Below are 21,972 nucleotides of genomic sequence, written 5' to 3'. Positions count from 1 at the left end.
CTTCATCTGTGCATCCACAGAGACTAACTCATATTTGCCTCTCAAACCAAAAAATATAAATTCTTACTCTGTTTTGAATACATTTGACCTAACAAGGGCTGAATGTTGTTTGGTGAATCAGGCCAGGAGACACTTTCATCATGTGAATCTTCCACTTCTCTCTGAAGAATGCTGCCCATTCCCAAGAAGGTCTTTTTATCCTTTTGTTCCTCCTTACATAAGTAATTTTTATTTAGAGCTTTCTGTAAGAGTAAAAAATATGGCTAATCGTCAACAGACTAGTGCGTAGAACAAAGCCACCTGGGCAGGATTTTAGGGACCGTCTACAGAGGGAAATTCATTATGTCTAAGCACTATGTTATATGGTAATTTGATCTTGCTTGTTTAAATGACACATAATGTTACAAATATGCTCCAGAACCATGTTAGACCCACGGAGTTTACACAGGCCCTTAACCTACTATATCAAATAGGCCAAGTGTGTAAAGGTACCCATGGGCGAGGTTGCCTGTGTGCTTTCATTCTAAAAGGCCTTTTTCTAGATGCTTATACTTCTGTTAAACTTTTACCTTCTGAAATATTCTGAAATTTTGGCCTAGAAGCCATTTTTTTTTTCAATTTTTGCTCAAAAAGATTTTGAACACAGAAACAATGTAGAAACACATATTTTACCAGCCAGTATTTAAAAAACAAAAAGAGAAACAAAAAATACTATTCTTAGGGACTCTAGTTCTTCAGCTGAAGGTGGTAAAAGCTTTAAATCTAGTACTGAAATAGCCCCTAGGCTATAAGTGGTCAGTGAGAATCCATTTTGATTTTCCTGGGTTATAAGGGTTAAAAATACTTTATACAATAACAAGTCTTTCTGACAAATGATGTCTCAAACTCCCCATGAGCACTGTACATGCATCTGTCTACAAACAGACTGAAAATGATCATTCTCAATCTTCTTTTTTTTTTCTATTCATATATGTGTTAGAATAAGTTTAGGTTTAGACCCTGCTCCTCCATTGTGATCTACTAGCACAGATCCCTGTATCAGTGAATGGCTTATGGAAAATGTGGGACTACGTGGAAACAGAGATGCATGATAGTGGAATCTCAAATCAGCATTGGGGCACTGATGTATAGCTGTATGTGGCATATGCTCTGTGAAGGGTCTATGATATTTTTAGCGATAATACGTAAAGATGTAGGTGCTGTGCAATAGCCCTTGCCTGAGTACAGTGTAAACATTTATTTTGGCAAGGACTACAGAGAAGCACTTGCTCCATTGAGTGCACATACTGTGCATTAGAGTGTTCTACAGCTGTCTTCAGAACTGCAGTGCAGTCACTTCCTCCAAACCAGTTTGTTTAATTCCCCTGAATAAAATCAGGAAACAACCTAATATTTGCAAGAGAAAATAGTGTGTGTGGGAGGGTGGGGTTACAACTGAGGGGACGGGGAACCCCGTTTGACTGAAACCTTATAAATCATAAATTGGAAATACTTGACTTTAGAGAGTGTAAATGCACCAAGGACAATATGAATGTTTATGCTTCTTAATCTTAGTTTGTTTATCTTGCTGTTCATGCTCAGGTAAAACCACAATGTGCTTCACAGTCTGTGTTTGACACAATCTGGGGCAAGCCAATCATCATTGGGAGCCAAAGAGTGTTCAGCACCGCACTTTATTTTACAATGTAACGCGTGCAAAAGGAACACCTCCATGATGCACCCTCATGATTTTTATATTTTTGCCAAACATTCTCAGCTTGCTTAAGAGAAGATTTAATGTGAAGTCAAATTTTATCATAATGAGCACCACTGCTGCACCCATGTGATTTCCTGATCCGCTGGTTAAAGGAATAATTCAGTAATGGCTGGTTACTGTATTCATTTGTAATAAGGCCAGACCCTAGCATTCTTTATCATTTTTAGATTCCTAATGAATTAGGCTCTGGTTCATTAATATTCTGGGTGGTTTTCCCAGGGGAAGTTAATGAGGGTTGTGTGTGTGTGTGTTGTTTTAATATGGCTTATGGTTTGGAAAGCAGAACATTTCCAGACGCTTGCCAGCAGTGCTACATTTAATGCTAGATTACATTATTTGAAAACTCATTCACCTCTAATAATCTTATATTTTCCACCCAACAAAGTCTTGCATATTCCAGCTAAAATAAAATGTCACAGGAATGAAATTAGGTGATAGCCCTCCACCCCCAATAGGGTAAATATGTTTGTTCATAATTTCCTATATTCCATTTCTCCACTTAAATTATGTATATATATAAAATGCTATATAATCTGCACGATATATAAACTGCTTTTTAGACCTCATAATAGACTAACTGTAAAAATGCCATTTTAAGCTGTGTTTAAAGCCATTTTATTAATTTATTGGAAAAAGTAGCTTTTCATTTACATCCATCCCTGTTCTTTGCTTCAACTTCCATCATGCAGCATCTAGACCATGAGGAACAAATCACTGCCGATTGTTTTTCTCCATCTCATAATGGTTTAGGAATGAATTTAGATTTTATTTTGGCACCCCACAACCAGTGCTACATCTTAGTTCTTTTTAATGGTCTCAGGCATTAACTCCTCATTAGCCACACCAACTACAAGAGCCAAGATCAGCTAAGCTGGCAATTCCACATCCATGACCATCTACGGCATGTTTATAAAACCCAAGAAACATCATGACCTGAAGCTCGATAGCCCTGACATCCATTAGATCTATGACTTGGAATGGCAAATAAAAGAACAGATATGGAACAGAGAGAAGCAAAGATGAGTCCTTTACAGGTTAGTGTAGGTTGTATGAATAAGTGCTGCTGGTTACAGTTTAGCAGTTCAAATTTCCCTGTAGTCTTTTTAATCTAATCATCTTAACTCAAACACAACACACAACTGTGGGTGATCTCAAAACATATCAACTAAAGTCTAGTTCTCAAAGCAAGGTTCCAACATGCACTGGGTACTTCTTAACTTCCCTTTATTTAAGTGATTTTTTGTAAGTCTTTCCCAAAGTTTAGCATAGTCCATAGGCTTTACATCCAAAGTTAATAATCCATAGGTTTTCTTGTCTCTTTCCTCCAGGTAGGTCTGGTTACTGGGTTCTCTGTCATGACAGTTTCCTGCATCCCTCCTGTGAAGTAAGCTTCCTATAAGACTTATTCATCCCTTTGCTCCAGAAAGTCCTCTTAAACTGCTCCATTTGCTTAGACCAGCCAGAACCCCCATGTTGAAAAGGGGTTAGAATCATAGAATCATAGAATCATAGAATATCAGAGTTGGAAGGGACCTCAAGAGATCATCTAGTCCAACCCCCTGCTCAAAGCAGGACCAATTCCCAGCTAAATCATCCCAGCCAGGGCTTTGTCAAGCCGGGCCTTAAAAACCTCCAAGGAAGGAGACTCCACCACCTCCCTAGGTAACGCATTCCAGTGTTTCACCACCCTCCTAGTGAAATAGTTTTTCCTGATATCCAACCTGGACCTCCCCCACTGCAACTTGAGACCATTGCTCCTTGTTCTGTCATCTGCCACCACTGAGAACAGCCGAGCTCCATCCTCTTTGGAACCCCCCTTCAGGTAGTTGAAGGCTGCTATCAAATCCCCCCTCATTCTTCTCTTCTGGAGACTAAACAATCCCAGTTCCCTCAGCCTCTCCTCATAAGTCATGTGCTCCAGACCCCTAATCATTTTTGTTGCCCTCCGCTGGACTCTTTCCAATTTTTCCACATCCTTCTTGTAGTGTGGGGCCCAAAACTGGACACAGTATTCCAGATGAGGCCTCACCAATGTCGAATAAAGGGGAACGATCACGTTCCTCGATCTGCTGGCAGTTAAGTAAACTGCTCCCTAACTTTCTGGTATGTTGATATGATCTCCAACTTCTTATTTTTTCCCCTTTGAGAACCAGAGTCACACCTTTCAATAATCTGACCAGCGGTAGCAATGTGCTCTTAAATCAGTTCATTACTGAGCTAGTCAAACCAATGAGATTTTCTCCTTTTTTTTTTCAGCCTAAACTTCTTTTCTGTTGTAGGCAGTATTGTCCTATAGGTAAATTGCCCTACTGGTGAATTGTTGGCATTTGAATGTGTATTCTGCTGTTAACCCATACTGAACAGGATAGACAATAGAACTCCTTTCAATTTTAAACTAAGAAATAATAATACATATGCTTTGCGGTTGACAATTTTAACAAAATACATAGATGCTTTAAAGTTTGGGATTTCTACTATAACTATAAAAAGCAACAGAGGGTCCTGTGGCACCTTTGAGACTAACAGAAGTATTGGGAGCATAAGCTTTCGTGGGTAAGAACCTCACTTCTTCAGATGCAAGTAATGGAAATCTCTAGAGGCAGGTATATATCAGTGTGGAGATAACGAGGTTAGTTCAATCAGGGAGGGTGAGGTGCTCTGCTAGCAGTTGAGGTGTGAACACCAAGGGAGGAGAAACTGTTTCTGTAGTTGGATAGCCATTCATAGTCTTTGTTTAATCCTGATCTGATGGTGTCAAATTTGCAAATGAACTGGAGCTCAGCAGTTTCTCTTTGGAGTCTGGTCCTGAAGTTTTTTTGCTGTAAGATGGCAACCTTTACATCTGCTATTGTGTGGCCAGGGAGGTTGAAGTGTTCTCCTACAGGTTTTTGTATATTGCCATTCCTGATATCTGACTTGTGTCCATTTATCCTCTTGCGTAGTGACTGTCCAGTTTGGCCAATGTACATAGCAGAGGGGCATAGCTGGCATATGATGGCATATATAACATTGGTGGACGTGCAGGTGAATGAGCCGGTGATGTTGTAGCTGATCTGGTTAGGTCCAGTGATGGTGTTGCTGGTGTAGATATGTGGGCAGAGTAGGCATCGAGGTTTGTTGCATGGGCATTGGCACTCTCACTGAAGGACTGTCTGGATATGTGGACTCCCTACTCAGACCTTACGCCACCAGCACTCCCAGCTATCTCCGTGACACCACAGATTTCCTGAGGAAACTACAATGCATTGGTGACCTCCCAGAAAACACCATCCTAGCCACCATGGATGTAGAGTCTCTCTACATAAACATCCCACATACAGATGGAATACAAGCTGTCAGGAACAGTATCCCTGATGATGACACAGCACAACTTATTGCTGAGCTCTGTGACTTTATCCTCACGCACAATTATTTCAAATTTGGTGACAATATATACCTCCAGACCAGTGGCACCGCTATGGGCACCTGCATGGCCCCACAATATGCCAACATTTTTATGGCTGACCTGGAACAACGCTTCCTCAGCTCCTGTCCACTCATGCCCCTTCTCTACCTACGCTATATTGATGACATCTTCATCATCTGGACCCATGGGAAGGAGGCCCTGGAAGAATTCCACCATGCTTTCAACAGCTTCCACCCCACCATCAACCTCAGCCTGGACCAATCTACACAGGAGGTCCACTTCCTGGACACCACCGTACAAATAAGCGATGGCCACATTAACACCACCCTATACCGAAAACCAACCGACCGCTACGCCTACCTTCATGCCTCCAGCTTCCACCCCGGTCACACCACACGATCCATCGTCTACAGCCAAGCACTGAGGTACAATCGCATCTGCTCCAACCCCTCAGACAGAGACCAACACCTACAAGATCTTCACCAAGCATTCTCAAAACTACGATACCCACACAAGGAAATAAAGAAACAAATCAACAGAGCCAGACGTGTACCCAGAAGCCTCCTGCTACAAGACAGGCCCAGAAGAGAAACCAACAGAACTCCACTGGCCATCACCTACAGTCCTCAGCTTAAACCTCTCCAACGCATCATCAGTGATCTACAACCCATCCTGGACAATGATCCCTCACTTTCACAGACCTTGGGAGGCAGGCCAGTCCTCGCCCACAGACAACCTGCCAACCTTAAGCATATTCTCACCAGCAACCACGCACCGCACCATAACAACTCTAACTCAGGAACCAACCCATGCAACAAACCTCGATGCCTACTCTGCCCACATATCTACACCAGCAACACCATCACTGGACCTAACCAGATCAGCTACAACATCACCGGCTCATTCACCTGCACGTCCACCAATGTTATATATGCCATCATATGCCAGCTATGCCCCTCTGCTATGTACATTGGCCAAACTGGACAGTCACTACGCAAGAGGATAAATGGACACAAGTCAGATATCAGGAATGGCAATATACAAAAACCTGTAGGAGAACACTTCAACCTCCCTGGCCACACAATAGCAGATGTAAAGGTTGCCATCTTACAGCAAAAAAACTTCAGGACCAGACTCCAAAGAGAAACTGCTGAGCTCCAGTTCATTTGCAAATTTGACACCATCAGATCAGGATTAAACAAAGACTGTGAATGGCTATCCAACTACAGAAACAGTTTCTCCTCCCTTGGTGTTCACACCTCAACTGCTAGCAGAGCACCTCACCCTCCCTGATTGAACTAACCTCGTTATCTCCACACTGATATATACCTGCCTCTAGAGATTTCCATTACTTGCATCTGAAGAAGTGAGGTTCTTACCCACGAAAGCTTATGCTCCCAATACTTCTGTTAGTCTCAAAGGTGCCACAGGACCCTCTGTTGCTTTTTACAGATTCAGACTAACACGGCTACCCCTCTGATACTATAACTATGACTGTGAACGAGCAATTTTCTTTTTTAACAAAGTATTCACTGTAACTACCATTTTGTAGAAGGATGATCCCATGGTTAGGGCACTTGCCTAGTATTTGAAAGACCTGCCTTCAAGTCCCTGCTCTGTCACAGACTTTCTATATGACCTTGGGTAAGTCACTTAGTCTCACTGTACTTCAGTTTCTTATCTGTAAAATGGGATAAAAGCACTTCCAAACCTCACAGGATATTGTGAGGATTATGAAGAATCTGATATTTCAGTAATGGGGGCCATAAGTACCTAACCATTGTTTGTCAAATATTACTCAGGTGCTAATACAGCTACATGGCTTTTGGTTCAAGGAGAAGACTTACATTACCTAGCTATATTATAAAATGTAAACGTTCTTCAGATTTTTAGTATTCAGATATTAGTGTAGTGAGTATTCGGTGCAAAATAAAAGTCCGTGGGGCCTGCTTTTCCATGGACTTGCACTTTTGTGGATTTATTTCCTTCTCTCTCTTGTGGTTCACCCCAGCATCTTTCTATCATAACCTGCTTCAGCAGAAATGGCCTATGTGTTTGATGCTGAAGGATATGGGTACTTATACAAGCTGATCATTGTGGTGTCTGTCAGGTTGTGGACAAAGCTTCATTAGAAAATACAAATATTCTTAAAACTTTCTCCTTCTAGGGTGCTCTGTTTCCTGGTAGTGGCCCATCACCTCTTTATTTTTAGTCTACAAAAATTCAGTTTCAACAATTCAAACCACAAATACAATTGTACATTTCATTCTGTAAAGTAATTGTTCAGTCCTGCAGTCCTTATTCAGGTAATAGACTCAACAACTTCAGTCTGATTAAGGACTGTGGAATTGATCCCTGTATCTTGTCTCAAAAAGAGGATTGTAGGTATTTTTAATCACTAACTATTGTGTTAGAAATGTGATCCACAAAGAAATCTCTTTTGTTTCACTGTTACATGGTGCCTATTGAATATCAGTTTTGTCTACTCTAAATTTCAAATAAAGGGTTATATTTGTGAAGTTAGGCATTGGCAATGCCACGCACATTGGCACACAATGTATGCAAACAAATGCCAGATATGTGTATGCAAATCAGATATTTGCACATGGTCACTCAAGAACCAAGCTGGATTTGTATACATGCAAATACCTGATTTCTGTGTCTCCAAATATCTAATTTCTGAACACATCTTGGTGTTTACAGCTTTGAAAATCTGGCCCTAAGTTTATATTGTTCTCACAACATGCCTTCTGATACTTTTACATTGTCTCATTTATTGTTTGGGCCCTACAAATCAACCTAGACTGTACATTCCATTTTCTTTGAACTATACAAATAGTACACAACACTATAATACCAGGAAAGGCAGGTTTAAAGAGTACATTATAAAGAACTGAACTACAGACAAATATAGTGTCATGAACACAAGAGAAATAGTCATTTTAACCTCCCTTCAGTAGTTGCTGTAATAGAATATAATGAACCAAATGCTCTCTTCCTCTAACTCCTTTTCTGAGAATTTTACAGCATGAAACATTTTTTGTAAAAGAGATAAGTGCTGAATGTTTTGTGTTCTACATGATATTTCAGAGCTTTGAAACAGAAACTTTCTCTGAACATTGCCTTTTAACTTTTTGCAAAGATGTTGGTTTAATTAAAAATATATCATTATTCTAGTAACTTTACTAGAATTTTTATTGAGAAATTTTTACAAGGAAACCATTTTTCAATGTATAAACTACCAAAGCTGTGTGCAGTGTTTTGGCTATAAACACTGCTTTAGGATTTGCTCCAGTTAGTTCTTGCTTGACTGACCTTGATGGCTGGACAATTACTTCAAATGGTGTAAAACCGCTTGGAAAAAAATGCCCATTTGTGACAGACATTTAGACAGAAACACTAACTGAAAGAGTCATGTATGGACTGCCAACATACTGCCAAGTGTCACCATTAGTTAAAGCACACTGACAATGAACTAGACTCAGTCTGTGGGCCAGATCCTGGGGTCAGGATGATCGTCAGTGCAGGGCAGGGTTGTATGTTCAAATGTGACATACCAGTACTGCCTCTCTGCAAGGCTCCCCCTGAGAAGTGTTAGAGCAACCCAATTCCTGGCTGTTTTCAGTGGGTAGCATAGACTAGAGGAATCCTCAAGGTGATCTAACTCTTTGTAAAAATACCAGCTGTGCAAAGAGACAATACTGGATCAGGAACATATAAAGGTGATTTTTAAGTCATCTTTCTCCGTATGTTCGTGCACACCTCTCGGACCTGCCCTCTCAGCCAGATCTGGCAAGTTTTTTCCAGAGCACAACTTAGAACATTAGTAAGCAGCCTATGCGTATGCACATTCACTATGAGCAACTATGTCCAAGTTTGGTGACCACTGTATAAAAAGGTTGTAGAGAAACCGGAAAGAATCCAGATGTGAGTGACAAGGATGATCAAAAGGATGGAATGAAAGCCATATGAGCAAAGGATGAAGGAACTGGGTATGTTTAGTTTGGAAAAGAGGAGATTAAGGGGGGGACATGACAGCGGTCTTCAAATACTTGAAAGGCTGCCATAAAAAAGATGGAGAAAAATTGTTTTTTCTTGCCACAGAGGGCAGGACAAGAATCAACGTTTTCAAACTACAGCATGGCAGATTTAGATTAAATCTCAGGACAAGCTTTCTAGGCCATGTCTACACTACAAAGTTAAGTCGACTTTATGTAAGTTGTCATCAAGCCTTCAATTTAAGCAAGTTGATCTTGTGTGTTCACACTACGCTCATTGTATCAGTGGAATGCATCCTCACTAGCAGGGCTTGCATTGACACACGGAGCATTGCACTATGGATAGGAGGATGTAGAACTGGGCAATGTAGAACTATAGCATCCAGCTGCTTTTCTTGAACCTCAGCCAGATGCCACAAAATGTCTGATTGTTCTGTCATAATCCATAGCATCTTTTCCTGTGTGGCACGCTCGTGTTCCCTGCGTGCTCTCCTGTCCTCCCTGTCCACGTGCAGTTTGTCGGACAGTGTAATCCTCCATGCTCTGAGCTCCATCTTGTCACTCTCAGGGGTGTGCATTAACTCATGGAACATGTCCTCCCGCGTCTTCTTTTTCCACCTTCTAATCTGGGAAAGTCTCTGTCCCAGTGTGGAGGATGTAGCAACGGACAAGGTTTCAGCTGCAGGGAATACAAAGCACAAGAGCAGCATTAACAGTGTATACATTGTTGCTGGTGCAAGGTTAATATTTTTTTAATTAAAAAAACCACCCCTCAATACACTTCACTGCAAGCCACAATGTAATCACAACCACTGGCTACTATTGCAAGAGTCGGTTTGCTGCTCCAGCCATGGTGAGTAAGGCCACGAGGCATGGGCAAGAGGTCTTGTGCCTGCTGCTTTTGTGAAGACATCCTTGGGATCACAGGTTGGAACTTGAGAAAAACCCCCTTTCCCTAGTAAACTGGACAGTGCTTGAGGACAGGTACAAGTGTAAAGCCCCCCAAATAGTTTGTTTTTTACAAAAGCAGCACCGGGTCAGGGGGGAAGGGAGACAAACAGGAAGCCGTCACCTCCCCCTTTTTTTTCAATGCAGCCGCCTCTTCTTCCCCCCTCTCACTTTACTCCGCATGCTGCATCCTCGCTCCTCCCGCTCCCTCCACTGCCTCCAGCCTGTGGCAATCAGCTGGCTTGCGGCATTCAGGAGGCAGGAGGGAGGGGGAAGGAGCGAGTAAACGGTGTGCAGGCACCCCCTCCCTCCCCTGCCTCTTGAACACCGCAAGCCAGCTGATTGCCGTGAGCAGGAGGCAGAGGAGGGAGGGGGGAGGCGCACTGTGTCCACGCTTCTCCCCTCTCCCTCCTGCCTGCAGCAATCAGCTGGTTTGCAGTGTTCAGGGGGCAGGAGGGAGGAGCAAGGACTCTGTGCACAGCCTCCCCTCCTCCCCGCCTCCTGCCAGCGGCAATCAGCTGGTTTGCAGCCAGGGCCGACTCCAGGCACCAGCTTACCAAGCAGGTGCTTGGGGCGGCCACTTCGGAGAGGGGCGGTACGTCCAGCTGTTCGGTGGCAATTCGGTGGACGGTCCCTCATTCCTGTTCGGAGCGAAGGACCTCCCGCCGAATTGCCGCCGCAGATCGCAATCGCGATCGTGGCTTTTCTTTTTTTGTTTGTTTGTTTCTGTTTGGCTGCTTGGGGCGGCCAAAACCCTGGAGCCGGCCCTGTTTGCAACATGCAGGAGGCAGAAGGGCGGGGGAGCCTGTATCCCGAGTCCTCGCTCCTTTCCCCTCCCTCCTACCTCCTGAAGCCATAAGCCAGCTGATTGCCGCGGGCAGGAGGCGGGGGAAGAAGAGGGAAGGCACTGATCCGCGGGATCTGACGGTGGGCGGGAGGTGCTGTGGGGGGAGCGTAGGGGAGACAAAGCAGGCAGCCAAACGACATTATAGTGAAGCATTACATAACTTTAAATGGAGCATATTCTGTAACTGAGCAGGGACGTAAGACTGAAACAACGTTAAGCGAGAGGACATTAAATGGGGAGTTACTGTACAGAAATGGACTTTACAGGCCATGTTGGTCGACGGAAGGGACTCAGTAGTGTAGACACGTACATTATCAGATTGACTTAACACAGCTTATGTCAACCTAAGTTTGTAGTGTAGACCAAGCCTAACTGTAAGAACAGTAGGACAATGGAACCAACTTCCTAGGGAAGTCATGGAATCTCCTTTGCTGCAGGTTTTCAAAAAGTGTCTGAACAGCCATTTGTCTTGGATGGTTTAGACACAACAAGTTCTGCATCTTGGCAGGGGGTTAAACTAGATGACACTTGTGGTCCCTTCTAGCCCTATGGTTCTTCCCAACTTAGCTAAATGGACACGCACTAGCTCTGCCCAAACTAGGCTGCTAAAAATAGCAATGTGGCCAGGAGATAGCACAGGTGGCAGCTCTGGGCTAGCTGCCTCAGTACAAACCCACCCAGTGTATGTACTCTGGTGGCTATCCAGAGCCACCACATATACTCTCCTGGTTACGCTAATCTTTTTAGTGACATTAACGATATTTACAACCATCTGAAGGGAGAATGTGGTTCGCTAGATGTGAAATGTTGGCCACATTAACCAAACCATCTTTCTGTAGGAACTTCTCAACTAGCTATTAATAAACAGGCCAAAATCCCAGTGTTTCCTCCATCCTTACTCAGAGCCAGATCATGCCTCGCCCCTTGGCAGGTGAAGAAGATTTACGGTTCAAAGAGCTGTTTCCAATTGATGGAAAAGGCCTAGAGATCTAAATAAAATTAGGGATGTGTATCTAACCATGCATTTAACCATGTCAGCTATTTGCTAATTGGCTCATTTGGCTCACAAGTATATGCAGCTGCTTCTTCATATCTCCCCAAGGTATTTAGTGCAAAGGGTCAAGGGATGTACCTCGTTCTCCCTTCAATATGATAAATGTATCCGCAACAGATGTTTCTTGTACCCCCTTCCCCAAAATAATATATGTATTCTGTGTAACCTATTATCTATAGGTCAGTGTAATGACGTAGAAGAATCAAGGCTAAGTTGTTTGTTACTGGTTATAAAAAGAGGCCTGTTTGGCCCTGAAAGGTGTGTCTCTCCTCTGGCATGAGCCGATGGGAGCACCCTCTCAGCTGACTGACAAATAAAGGACCTGGTACCCGTCTTCTTGTCTCTCCGTGCCTCCTTGGTGTAATTAGGTAAGCTCCGGGGGGAAACGGGCCCTATTTGGCCAACAAATTGGCGACTCCGCCGGGACTTCTCTCCCTGTGGAGGGCACTGACCGACGACCGAAGGCGATTCCGAGGAGTGGCCACCTCGAGCTGTTGGTTTGCTCGGGCCTCGGGTCGTCACAATCGGTCGGGGCGGCTGTGTCCTCTCTAAAGAGAACTCCTAACGACACGGAGATAAGACGGTACCAGAAGAGGGGAAGGTCCAACAGCCGGACGCGGCCACTCCGGGCGGTAAGTGCGTTTACCTCTTGGGTTTGAGGGATAACGCCCCCGCAGTGTAGGTTGGACCCTTTAGGTAACCCCTGTGTGGGAAGGTATTGTAGGTGAATGAACCTTTTGTGGTCATGGTAACTAAACCAGACAGCGGCTAATGAATAATTTCACTAATTTCACTAGTCCGTGGGCTGTACTGGACAATTATTGGGACTTAGAAAAGTCCCAGGGCCTGCTTTTATTCTTGGCAGGGATATTGTTCTTTTTCATATTAATGATGTGTTGGAAGCCGAAATTGTGATAACCAGGTCTAGGACTTAAACCGACTCTAGCCGCCCCGAGACTCCTGCGAGGGGAAACCCCGTGACCAGGATATCTTGAACGCAAGGGGGGTCGGTCGAACCCGTGACCAGGTTTAACTGAATACAAGCATAATGGGGTCCGGGCAAAGCAAATATGCTGGGACACCCTTGGAATGTATGTTAAATAATTGGAAGGCGTTTAGACGCCAGGCTGATTATGGAATGGTATTATGTAAAGATGATCTGATAAAATTCTGTACTGTGGAATGGACGACATTTGGGGTGGAATGGCCCATTGGGGGAACACTTAAATTGAAAACTGTGCAAGCCATGCATGGCATTGTAACTGGGGATGGACATTGGGACCAGTTTCCCTATATAGATATTTGGCAGGATCTTGCAGCCAATCCCCCCCCTTGGCTGCAAAAATGTAAAGCCCAGGCCATCGGGGCCTTAATGGCCCGTGCCCCTGTTAGGCACCCGGGTCGTCCCCCTGTTAAGAAACTCTGTCCACCGGTTGTGATCCCTTCTGCCCCTGACCCTATGCCCCCTCCTCCAGTGTATCCTGGCCTTCCGGTCCTGCCAGAACAGTCTCCTTCCCCTGAAAGTGAAACCCCGATGAAAAGATCAGGAGAAAGCATTAGAGAGGATCTCAGTGATCAGGACTCCTCTGCTCCAGAGCCCTCTACGAGCTCCACAGACTCCGCGGTGTCTGACCGCACAAGGAGCAAAACTGGCCCCGGGACGGCTGAGGGAGAATGGAAATTAACAGAGAAGTACAACCCTGGGGACACACGGTTTACCTTTATTAAGAGCCCTGTAACAGCAACGGTATCCCCGGTGCGCCAACTGCCCCTAAGGGAAACTGTAGCCCCCGGAGGTACACTCACTATGGTATATGTCCCCTTTACTACGAGTGATTTATATAACTGGAAGCACCAGAACCCCCCGTTTTCGGAGGACCCCGCTCCACTAACAGCAGTCTTTGAAACTTTGGTCTCGGCCCATAATCCTACCTGGGGCGATATGAGAGTTGCTCTAAATACCCTACTAACTGCGGAGGAAAGGCGCTTGGTCCTCTCAAAAGCCCGTGAGGGACTAGCAGGAGGGGGGGCAAGCGCAGCTGATTTAGCCAACCAGCTCCCTGAGACCGCGCCCAATTGGGCCCATAATACTGAGGAGGGTCGAGACCTCCATCGCAGATATGCTGTAGCTATAGTACAGGGGATGAAACGCTGTATTAGAAAGACTCCAAATTGGGCCAAGCTGTATAATATTCTACAGGAAAGGAATGAGAATCCAGCTGCCTTTTATGAGCGCCTGTGTGATACCTGTAAAAGATACACAGACCTCGATCCGGAGGATGCCAATGGGAAGCGGGTGTTAATTCCCCTCTTTATTGGGCAGTCCTATGAGGATATTAGGAAAAAGTTGCAAAAATTGGACGGGGCATCGGGTAAAAATATAGAGGAGCTCTTAGAGATTGCATTGAAGGTTTATGATCGCAGAGACAATGAGGAACAGAAAAAGGGGGCCCGCATGTTAGCGATGGCCCTGAGGGAGGGAAATGAGAAAAAGGGGGGCAAGGGGCAAACAGGACCACAGGGGAAGGGAAAGGACCGCCGTTTGGGACGAAATCAATGTGCTATCTGTAGAGAGGAGGGACACTGGAAGAACGAATGCCCCCAGCGACACACCATGGGGGAGGGATATAGAAACAAGGTCCCACCCGCGCCCATTTTCTACAACGGCGCAGGAGAGTCATTTGTATAGGGAGGCCAGGGGACCCAGCGGCCCCTTCTGGCGGCACAGCCTGCCAGCCTGGATCCCACGGTAACTATTAAGGTAGGGGGCCGCCCAATTGAAGCCCTTATTGATACAGGGGCTACCCTTAGTTTGCTTCCCCTCGCAGAGGCTCCTCAAGCAAGGGCTCAAGGGTGTGCTATAGTTCAAGGGATAGAGGGACAAAACATAAAATTGGAAAAAACCCTTCCTCTCCTAGTGAAAGTAGGGGACCATCATATTTCCCACCAATTCATTTGTAGCCCTTCCTGTCCCATTGCGCTGCTAGGACGAGATGTGCTTACTAAATTACAGGCAGAAATCTCGTTCAATAATAATGGGACTATGGAAGTTAGGCTTCCTAAACAACAAACTTCTAATTATCAAATGGCCCTTCTGAGTGCTGAAAATCCTCCCCCGGCGCAGCCGGAGAGTGAGAGGGACCAGCTGCCAGGGGTTAACTCTAAGGTCTGGGCTGAGGAGGGAGGCTTTGCTCGGGCTCGAAACGCTCTACCAGTGCATATTTCCCTTAAGGAAGGAAGCCGCCCAGTCCGAATTCGACAATACCCCCTTAAATTAACCACTCAGATCGGGTTGAAGCCTCTGATTCAAAAGTTTTTACAGTACGGCTGGCTAAGGGAAGGCACTTCCCCGTACAATACTCCGATAATGGGAGTGCCTAAGCCTAATGGGCAGTACCGATTGGTCCAGGACCTAAGACAGGTTAATAAGTTAATAGAGGCCCCTTATCCAGTTGTTCCAAACCCTCATACTATCTTGGGCCAAGTCCCCAAGGACCACAGCTGGTTCTCGGTAATAGATTTAAAAGATGCTTTCTTCTCTATACCCCTTGATCAGGAGTCTCAGAAATTGTTTGCCTTTGAATGGGAGGACCCAGATACCCATTACAAGGCTCAGTATCTCTGGACTGTTGTCCCTCAGGGACTTACCTGTGCGCCCGAGATCTTTGGCAGCCAGCTAAAAAGAGATCTTGCCCCGTTCCTGGCTAGACACCCCTCGTGTAACATAGTTCAGTATTGTGATGATCTGCTCTTAAGTACTGAGATGGAGACAGTTTGCAGAGAGCAGACTATAGAACTCCTTAATTTTCTTGGAGCTCAGGGGTACAAGGTTTCCAGGGAAAAAGCCCAATTGGTTAAACAGCAGGTCACTTTTCTCGGGTATCATCTTTGTCAGGGACGTCGTAGCTTGGGTAAAGATAGGATCCAAGTTATACTCGAGAGCCCTCGACCCCAAAACCCCAGAGAATTGAGGGCTTTCCTGGGACTAACCGGTTTTTGCCGGCTTTGGATCCCTGACTACGGAGGGAAGGCCAGACCACTATACGAGTCCCTTACTAAAGAGGGTCTGCTTCACTGGACATGGACCAAGGAAAAAGAAAAAGCATTTCAAGAGCTTAAAAAGGCTTTAGTTCAGCCTCCCGCTTTAGCTCTCCCAGATTCCCGGAAGCCGTTCACCCTATACGTTCATGAGAGGGGAGGGGTGGCATCTGGAGTCCTGTGCCAAAGGTCGGGACCGACCTGGCGACCCATAGGTTATTACTCAAAGGTATTGGACCCGGTTGCCAAAGGCTGGCCGGCTTGTCTACGAGCCGTGGCTGCGACCGCTCTCCTTGTACAGGAGGCTGAAAAATTAACCCTGGGTGGGGACACTGAGGTTGTGGTGCCCCATGGGATACCCCAGATACTGGGAACAGGAGCCGGGGAAAAGCATCTAAATCCCAGTCGGCATACTAGATATGAGGTAGGGCTTTTGTTGGCCCCTAACCTGACTTTCAAGACAGTTAGTTCCCTCAACCCAGCTACTTTGCTGCCTGACCCCCAGGTTCCCTGTAGGGCCAGCCCCACCCATGATTGTATTGAAGTCTTGCAACAAGAGACTAAACCTCGCCCTGATCTCTCAGACTTGCCCTGGCCCAATCCCGATATCGAAGGATATGTTGATGGATCTAGTTATGTAGAAGATGGGAAGCGATTTACAGGAGCAGCCGTCGTAGTTAAGAGTGGAGAGGTGTACAAGTTTAAGCTTAGCCCCAATTTATCTGCCCAGGCGGCGGAGCTGGTGGCTCTTATTGAGGCTCTCCGGTTGGGAACTGGGAAAACTATTAATCTATATACTGACAGTCGTTACGCGTATATGGTGGTGCATGCCCACGGAACCCTGTGGAAAGAAAGGGGCTTCATTACGGCCTCAGGCCAAAGAATAGCCCATGGGACCCTTATTAAGTCATTACTTGAGGCCCTGATGCTCCCCCTCCGGGTCGCCGTGATACACGTGCGTGCACATGGGAGGGCCCCTGAAACCGAACAGCGTAAATACAATCGATTGGCTGATCAGGCCGCGAAAGAAGCCGCACAAGGAGGAGTCACGTGGCTTCTCTGGGCCCAAAATACAGGAGTCAAAACCCCTGCTCCCCACTATACAACAGAGGAAGTGTCTCACGCGCAAGCCACAGGGGCCCAACAAATTCCCTCTGGGTGGTGGAAGTTGCCAGGGGGGGAAATTTTTGTACCTAGACCAGTACTCCAGGAGATTCTCCGATCCTTACATAAGGAGGGACATTTGGGATCAGGAGCTATGGTCGATTTAGCTACCCGGTCCCTCAGGGGATTGGGAATGCATATGGAGGCCCAAAGAATTGTTAATAACTGTTCTATTTGCCAACAAACAAACCAAAAGGGGTGCGGCCCTCCCGCCCCAATGGGAGGCCGGCCCTGGGCTGCATATCCTTTTCAAAGGTGGCAGGTGGACTTTGCTGAAGTCCCCCCTTGTAGGGGCTATAAGTATTTGCTTGTTTTTGTTGACCAACTTACTGGGTGGGTAGAGTGTTACCCTACACGGCATTGTCAGGCACGGGCAGTCACCAAAGCCCTGTTACATGAAATACTTCCCCGCTTCCATCTCCCTGAAGTAATTGAGTCAGACCGGGGAAGCCATTTTATCTCTCAGGTGGTTCAGCAGGTGTCACGGGCCCTTGGTATCCAATGGAAATTGCATACACCTTGGAGACCGCAGAGCTCGGGCCAGGTAGAAAGAATGAATAGAACTCTCAAAGATACTCTCACTAAACTGTGTATGGAGTCCGGTTTAAAATGGCCTGACGCTCTGCCACTCGCCCTTACCCGTATTCGGAGGGCCCCGCGTAAGGGTCTGAAACTTTCACCCTTTGAACTGGTCTTTGGGTTCCCTCCCCGAGTACTCATCCCGGGGTACCGGGAGGATGTGAACTGGGAAGTAGGGAATGACACCTTGTGGAAACAGGTTTCTGCGCTACAATCTGTTTTGTTACAGTTACATCGATACGCGGCGTCTTTCCAGACCCTTCCCTTGGATCAACCCGTGCATTCCTTCCAGATTGGTGATCAAGTCCTTATCAAAAAGTGGAAGCGTGATCCCCTCACGCCACGGTGGGACGGTCCGCACACTGTATCGCTCATCAGCCAGGCCGCTGTTAAGGTCCTCGGGAGCGACAAGTGGACACATCATACACGAGTAAAGCGGTTTCTGAATCCAAACCCGGAGAGCGACACAACTGAAGAGGACAACAGCCCTCTGTCCACCCCGGCTCCGGAAGCCCGGGATGGCACAGGCGAAGACTCCATCTGGGAGTACCAAGGACTAGAGGGACTAAAGGGACTGTTTAGAAGAAAGGGACAATGAGGTTATCCCTTGTAATTCTGTTATGTATATTCAGTGATTCATATAGCTGGGAAAATAAGTTTTTGCAATTAGGGGAAATAATAGCCGATTCCTTTAACCTTACCAATTGTTGGGTATGTGGCGGTCCAGGAGAATTAAATGAGTGGCCCTGGGTAGCCCAACCAGTACAGCCCAAATGGTGGCTAAGCAACCTAAGCATAGTGCATAATGGAATGGGAAGGTGGACTGAGGATAGTGACCCTTGGCGGCTCTATTCTACTGGAATGGGTGTCTTTTGCCTTAATCGAACAAAGCGCGAAGGAAAGTATGTGGGAGAAAGTACGTGCAACTGGACTTTATCTCTCGGATTTGATTGCTGGGATCCCTACTGTCGCCCGTATGACTGTTTTAAGTATCAGGGACGCTGGAACCATACCCATGTAAAGCTGACTAATCATAGCTGGGTAAGATGTTCCTACTGGAATCATACGGGTGATGGTTGTAAGGCAGTAGGATTGGATGGGTACTTTGATGCCCTCTTTTTAAGTTGCCAGCGAGATAACACCACTAGTAAGGACCACGTGGTACGATGGTATCAGTGGGCATGGCAGCACCCTAATGGAACCCGAGTGACCCATTTTAAACAATTTTGGTCCAGTACCAGTAGCCCAAGATTTGGTTGCAACTGTGTTTGGAAGGCGAGGGCTGGGGCATGGAAATGTGAGTACTGTAATCCGGACGTAGATAATTTTCTCGGGGGGCCCATAGAATCAGGTAACGCTTTGTATTATGAGGAGCCAGGCCCCGCAGACAACCCCGAGACCTGGGATGGCCCCTTTGCTAATGGAATCTGGGCCTTGAAAGGTCATTATTGGATCTGTGGATCCTACGCTTATCGTAGGCTGCCTCCAAACTGGTCAGGAATATGTTATGTAGGATATATTAGGCCTCTATTCTTTTTACTACCTCAAAACCAAGGAAATAGGTTGGGAGTTAAGGTTTATGATGATTTAATTAGAGAAAAACGGTTTGTGGACTCCACTTTGACTGCCGGGAGTTCCCAGACTTGGGGAGCTCAGGAATGGCCCCCTGAAAGAATCATCAAACATTATGGACCGGCCACCTGGAACCCTAGTGAGCTAGTAACAGGGGCCAGGGAACCAATCTATAATCTCAACCGAATCATTAGGCTGCAGGCTATCTTGGAAGTATTAACTAACCAAACAGCCGCAGCACTGGACCTTTTGGCCGATCAATCAACTCAAATGAGACATGCAATTCTTCAACATCACATAGTTCTTGACTACTTGCTAGCAGAGGAAGGAGGACTCTGTGCAAAACTAAATGAATCTAACTGCTGCTTACAAATAGACGATAATGGTCAGGCAGTAAAACAGTTAACAAAGGAAATGAGAAAGATAGCCCATGTCCCAGTACAGACCTGGGGTGGGTGGGACACAGATTGGTTTACCTCCTGGCTGCCACAATTGGGATGGCTACGAAAAGGTTTTCTCCTTTTTGTATTCTTTGTAACTACCCTATTAACTCTCGCTTGCTTTACCCCTTGCTTGGTTGCGGTAGTCCGGAGATTGGCTAGTCAGGTTACATATCAACAAATGATGATATTGTACAAACCAGTAGAAATTGAAGAACAAGGGCTATAAGACTCTTAAAATGCTTTTAAGGGGGGAGATCTGATGGAAAAGGCCTAGAGATCTAAATAAAATTAGGGATGTGTATCTAACCATGCATTTAACCATGTCAGCTATTTGCTAATTGGCTCATTTGGCTCACAAGTATATGCAGCTGCTTCTTCATATCTCCCCAAGGTATTTAGTGCAAAGGGTCAAGGGATGTACCTCGTTCTCCCTTCAATATGATAAATGTATCCGCAACAGATGTTTCTTGTACCCCCTTCCCCAAAATAATATATGTATTCTGTGTAACCTATTATCTATAGGTCAGTGTAATGACGTAGAAGAATCAAGGCTAAGTTGTTTGTTACTGGTTATAAAAAGAGGCCTGTTTGGCCCTGAAAGGTGTGTCTCTCCTCTGGCATGAGCCGATGGGAGCACCCTCTCAGCTGACTGACAAATAAAGGACCTGGTACCCGTCTTCTTGTCTCTCCGTGCCTCCTTGGTGTAATTAGGTAAGCTCCGGGGGGAAACGGGCCCTATTTGGCCAACACAATCATGCTCATACATACGGTCCAGGCACAATTGCAATCCCCTGAGCACAATGACTGCTCCTGGCTAAAAACACCAGACACCCAAAGAGGGCGTAAAGATGTGAGGAGGATACAAAGGCCCTCTAATGTGCCTTTTCTCCAGTTCCAGCTTCTGAATCCATCTGGGAAATCATTCATCGTTTGTAGCACTAGCAGCCCTTTTTTATGTTCATGGAATGCATGCGGAACCATCAAGTCTGCTTCTTCTACTTGTATGGTAAGAGGCTGTGTCAGAGGCTGGTACCCCATGCTAGTCCAGCAACCAAAGGGTTAATACAGGCATTGCCAGCCACTGCTGATTGGCAGGCTGGGAGGATAAAAGGGCTGGGAAGCAGAGGGACAGGCAGCTAACAGATGACTGATCAAACAGGAGGACAAAAGCGCTCCTTTAGCAGCCTGCTAGAGAGCCGTCCAGGAACAACGCCCCAGAAAAGGGTGAACAGGCCAACAATGGGCTGAGGGAAGGTAGGAAGGAGCTCAGGGCACTGTCAGAGTCAGCAAACCCTGACTTTCCTTGTCTAGCTTGAGGGCCCTGAGCTGGAACCCAGTGGAGTGTGTGGGCCTGGGTTCCCCTACCAACCTGCCTGATGGAACTGAAAATAGAGAGGGACACCGGCGGTGGGACTGACACCTCACTGGGCTGAGTGAGCTGGAGCCATGCCCCTCCCGTTTGGCCGGCGGGGTGGGGGGCACCTTTGCACTGATGTGCCACCTCACACACTCCCTGTGTTCTTTCTCCACCCTATTCCCATCCTCGGGTAGTCATAATTTGAGGGAAATAGTATATTCCTTTTGCATCTGCATGACTCAAAAATAGCTAATTTTAAAAAACAAAGTTTGCTACATACTTAATCCATGACATGATCCCTGATTGGCCCACAGATTCTGATACTGCCTGCAGTTTGATCCATGTATCCCATCCCCATTCACGAGGCTGGTTACAACTCCCTACAAGACTGTCCCCAGATATTTATGGTTTCAAAGCTTCAGCTATTTTAACTTTGTGAACTAGAAGTCAAACTTTCTCTGTGTGTGACAATGACTGGCACAATGGAGTGAGGTAAGGATGAGATTATGGCTTTTGAATCTGACTCCTGGAGTTCTGATGGAACTTTTCATTTTCTTTCTATCTTTGTTGTTTCGCACCTTTAACATGTCAGAAGCATCCTCAATCCTTGTGAAAGATGGAGATGGAAGAGAGTGAAATTCAAGGGGAGAAAATTCCAGCCACTATTCTGTGCAACTGTTTTATGTGTTAAATTTTGGATCGTGTCCTATGGAAAGAAGTGGTGCTTTGATATAGGATTTTTTTTGTGATTTCTTACTTCAGAGGCCAATTTGTCACTTGTGGTTTATCTGTTCATTCATCTTTGCCTTT

At 45.8% G+C, this 21,972-nt stretch overlaps 1 protein-coding gene across 1 annotated transcript; it reads left to right on the top strand.

The window, feature by feature from the left end:
- The first annotated feature begins 11,975 nt into the window (after window positions 1–11,975).
- On the top strand, window positions 11,976–20,548 carry LOC135981794 (endogenous retrovirus group 3 member 1 Env polyprotein-like). Its single transcript, XM_065586045.1, has 2 exons — window positions 11,976–12,641; window positions 18,020–20,548. Exon 2 carries the CDS (start codon window positions 18,385–18,387, stop codon window positions 20,029–20,031), a length of 1,647 nt encoding a protein of 548 aa, XP_065442117.1. The 5' UTR covers window positions 11,976–12,641; window positions 18,020–18,384; the 3' UTR covers window positions 20,032–20,548.
- The last annotated feature ends 1,424 nt before the right edge of the window (window positions 20,549–21,972 follow it).

This window comes from Chrysemys picta, chromosome 2 (genome assembly GCF_011386835.1).
Source record: "Chrysemys picta bellii isolate R12L10 chromosome 2, ASM1138683v2, whole genome shotgun sequence".
Lineage (NCBI taxonomy): Eukaryota > Metazoa > Chordata > Testudines > Emydidae > Chrysemys > Chrysemys picta.
This window is presented reverse-complemented; position numbering and strand designations above follow the sequence as displayed.